Source organism: Nicotiana sylvestris, chromosome 12 (assembly GCF_000393655.2).
Source record: "Nicotiana sylvestris chromosome 12, ASM39365v2, whole genome shotgun sequence".
In the NCBI taxonomy this organism is placed as follows: Eukaryota; Viridiplantae; Streptophyta; class Magnoliopsida; order Solanales; family Solanaceae; genus Nicotiana; species Nicotiana sylvestris.
Window position 1 is genome coordinate 35034517 of NC_091068.1, and position 4354 is coordinate 35038870.

At 38.1% G+C, this 4354-nt stretch overlaps 1 protein-coding gene across 1 annotated transcript; it reads left to right on the plus strand.

Moving 5' to 3' along the window:
- The first annotated feature begins 450 nt into the window (after positions 1 to 450).
- Positions 451 to 1650, plus strand: LOC138882896 (secreted RxLR effector protein 161-like). Its single transcript, XM_070163537.1, has 2 exons — positions 451 to 583; positions 1073 to 1650. The coding sequence occupies exons 1-2, from the start codon at positions 451 to 453 to the stop codon at positions 1648 to 1650; spliced, it is 711 nt and encodes a 236-aa protein (XP_070019638.1).
- The last annotated feature ends 2704 nt before the right edge of the window (positions 1651 to 4354 follow it).

Below are 4354 nucleotides of genomic sequence, written 5' to 3' on the forward strand. Positions count from 1 at the left end.
AGTAGTTGTAAAGTAGAGGAAGTGGAGGAGGTGCAAAATATTGATCAAGATGATAATGTTGATGCACCTGCACGACAACCCTATAGCATTGCAACAGGCAGAGAGAAGAGAGTGATCAATCCACTACAAAGGTTTGCAAACGTAGCTGATGGTAATTTTCTTGGATATGAAAATTTTATGGAGTTATCTTTGTCTGTTGCAGAGACCATTGATGTGCTTGAGCCTAATAGATATAAAGAAGTTATTTCTAGTCTAGAAGCATATCAGTGAGTTGGTGCTATGAGTGAAGAGATTGAGTCTCTTCATAAGAATCAAACATGGAAGCTTGTACCATTGCCAAAGGGACAGAAGGTACTAGGTTGCAAATGGATTTTCAAAAGAAAATACGGCAATCCAAGGGTTGAAGCATCCAAGTACAAAGCAAGATTAGTAGCTAAAGGTTTTACATAGATGGAGGGGATAGATTACAATGAAGTGTTCTCTCTAGTGGTAAAGCATACCTCTATTAGGGTCTTACTGGATTTGGTGGCTCTTCATGATTTAGAACTAGAGCAATTATATGTGAAAACTGCATTCTTGCATGGTGAGTTGGATGAGCAGATTTATATAAGTCAACCCGTGGGATTCATTACTCAGGATAAGAAAAATCATGTTGCTTGCTTAAGAAATCATTATATGGTCTGAAACAGTCGCCTAGGAAGTGGTATACAAGATTTGATACATTCATGATTAAAAATGTATTTTCTTGAAGTGCATATGATAGTTGTGTATATTACAAAAAGCTTGAAGACGGTTCTAGTGTATATTTGTTGTTATATGTGGATAACATGCTTATTGCTGCTAAAAGCATGTCATATATTACCCGATTGAAGAAGCAACTAGGTGAGGAGTTTGAGATAAAGTATTTAGGTGCCGCAAAGAAGATATTGGGATGGATATTACTAGAGATAGAAGGGTGGAAAGCTGATGTTGTCCCAACTGTCCTATATTGAGAAGGTCCTCAATAGATTTAATATGATAGGTACTAAATCTGTGTCTGTTCCTTTTGCTTCCCATTTCAAGTTGTTTGCAGACATGTCACCAAAAATAGACGAGGAGATGGAGCAGATGTCTAGTGTTCCATATTCGAGTGTTGTGGGTAGCATTATGTATGATATGGTTTGCACTCGCCCTGACATTTCACATGCTATTAGTGTTATGAGTAGATATATGGCGTGTCCTAGTAAAGAACATTGGCAAGCGATGAAGTGGATCTTGAGATACTTGAAGGGTACTGCAGATGTAGGCTTGACTTTTTACAAAGACAAGTTGAGTGAATCCTTAGTTGGCTATGTCGATTCAGATTATGCATGGGACTTGGATAAGAGAAGATCTCTGACAGGTTATATTTTTACTCTTTCTGGTATTGTCATCAGTTGGAAGGAGACATTGCACTCTGTCGTTGTTTTGTCTGCCATAGAAGCTGAGTATATAGCGATTACGGAAGTAGTTAAAGAGGCTATTTGGCTACAAGGCTTGGTAAGTGATCTTGGACTAGCTCAGAAGAAGACACAAGTTTTTTGTGACATTCAGAGTGTCATTCATCTTACTAAGAATTATATGTTTCATGAGCGGACGAATCATATTAAAGCCAGACATCACTTTATTTGAGACATTATATCAAAAGGCATTGTTAATGTGGAGAAAGTGTCTATGCATGATAATCCAGCTGATATGATCATTAAGGCAGTTCCATCCAACAAGTTTAGGTATTGCCTAGACCTGATTGGTGTGTGCAGTACTCAATAGAGCCCTCTAGAGTGCTGAGAGCAAGGTAGAGAGACGTTGTTCTTGTTGATGAAGAGAATTCAAGCCAAGGGGAAGATTTGTTATTTTGTGGTTTGAATTATTTCCTTGTATTTTTAGGAAACCTATAATCCCTATAGGCTTAAAAAAACCCATTGTCCTAATAGATTTGGGAAAGGAAAACTTATAGTCCTTGTCAAATTGGATAACCTTTCTCTTATATGTTTGAGACCTTTTGGGATCTATATATAGGGGTTGTAGTTGCGGATATTAGAGATTGTACTGTGCTTTTCTTCTCATTCATAGTGGAAAACCTATAGTCCTTGTCAAACTAGGAAACTTTTCTCTTATATGTTTGAGGCCTTTTAGGGAAAACCGTACGGGCTTGGCCCAAAACGACAATATCACATCATGTTAAGAGTGTATTTGGGCCAGTTTTAGCCCAACAACTGGTATCAGAGCCCAGGTTCAGTAGGACGAGTATGGAAATGGCAAAGTGATGGTGCGGGGGCGGTGCGCACATAAGAAGATTGTTGCGGGCTTCGGTTGCCATAATACTCTAACAATATGGGTGGCACACAGTGAATCTCAAAAATTGACCCATGGATCGTGGTAATGAGCCAAGTGGAACTTAGTTCAAGGAGGAGACCCGTGAATCGTGGTATTGGGCCACATGGAACTTAGTTCGAGGGGGAGATTGTTGGGTATGCGAACAAAGTCTCACATTGGTAGCTGAAAAGATTAGAAGGCTATATATAAGAAGTAGGGATCTCTTAATGGTGTGAGGCCTTTTGGGAAAAACCATGCGGGCTTGGTCCAAAGCGGATAATATCAGGGGGAAGTGCGCGGTTAGCCACTAATAATACATGTATTTACTTTTAAGCCACTGTTTAAAATGTATTTAGTCTTTAGCCACTACTTAAGTAAACTTTAACTGCCCGGGCGAAAATACCCTTCTGCTCATGTTCTTAACTTTTGAACTTAATTTTACGACTACATGTCCTTAACTTTTGAACTTGTAACTATAATATAAGGACTTCAGGACTACATGTCCTTAACTTTTGAACTTAGAACTCTAAGTTTAGGACTTCAGGACTACATGTCCTTAACTTCAGGACTTCAGGACTACATGTCCTTAACTTTTGAACTTAACTTCATGACTTCAGGACTACATGTCCTTAACTTTTGAACTTGTAACTGTAAGTTTAGGACCAAGTGTCCTTAACTTTTGAGCTTAGTCTAAGTTCAGGACCTATTGTCCTTAACTTTTGGGCTTCTTAGCCTAAGTTCAGGACCTATTGTCATTAACTTTTGAGCTTGTTAGTCTAAGTTCAGGACTTCAGGACCTATTGTCCTTAACTTTTGAACTTTTAACTGTAAGTTCAGGACCTATTGTCCTTAACATTTGGCTTCTTAGCGTAAGTTCAGGACCTATTGTCCTTAACTTTTGAGCTTGGTAGTCTAAGTTCAGGACTTCATGACCTATTGTCCTTAACTTTTGAGCTTGTTAATCTAAGTTCAGGATCAAATGTCCTTAACTTTTGAAATTGTAATTCTAAGTTTCGGACCAAGTGTCCTTTACTTTTAAACTTGAAACTCGAAGTTCATGACCAAGTGTCCTTAACTTTTGAACTTGTAACTCTAAGTTAAGGACTACATGTCCTTAATTTCTGTGCTTTTAACATTGTCATCTGACTCTTTGACATGTGATTCCACATGAATTCTTATTATACATAATTAGTCAAATTAGTCATAGTTGTAGTTGCAGTTAACTCATGTTAGGAACTTATAATTTTTTAAATAACAGAGTGCGTAGTCTAGATGTTTCTTTGGATGCCCGTTATGAACTCTCAAGTAAAAAGCTTTAGTAATGCTCCTCTTCTCCAATAGCAGTTGAGCGAGATTCTACAGAAGTTTCGCCCTACAAATGAAATGAGAGCACAACGGCTCCGAGGAGCATGGAGATTTGAATCTCTTTGACTATTCTACTTCTTCTCAAACTTCAGTTTCGCCCAATCGCCCAGACAAAATTAAGAACTGAGAATTTCAACTTTGAGAAAAGCTTTCAAATTTTGTTGCCGACGACGAAGCCATCTCAACCGGAGTTCCGAGTTCAGAGAGAAGCGAGGGTTTGAGAAGAAAAGCAATGGAAGAAAGGGTAAAAATTTCTTTTCATATTAATTTTAGTAGTGTAGTGGCAATTTTTGCTCAACATTAGAATTGCTGGATAAAAAATAAATACCACCTTCAATAGTGGTCATTTTTACACAATATTATATCATGTTAAGAGTGTATTTGGGAGCATTTACATCTATACCCGTTTTTTTTGTCACATTTTAACTTGTGCCCGCTTTGCAAAAAAAATTGCAAGCATACCCGATTTTTCGCATAACTTCAGCACACGAGGCTGAAGTAGCAAAGGCAATCACGCAAAACTTCAGCATTCTAGTAGTCGGGCCTGAAGTTCAGCTCTAAAGCTGAAGTTTTTGTTTTGTAACTGGCGAACTTCAGCTCTAGAGATGAAGTTTTTGTGTTGTAATTGGGAAACTTCAGCTCTAGAGCCGAAGTT

Coding starts and splice junctions, on each gene's coding strand:
- LOC138882896 (XM_070163537.1), top strand. CDS start 451: ATGGAGGGGATAGATTACAATGAAGTGTTCTCTCTAGTGGTAAAGCAT. Junction 584..1,072: donor GAAAACTGCATTCTTGCATG/GTGAGTTGGATG, acceptor AGTTGTTTGCAG/ACATGTCACCAAAAATAGAC.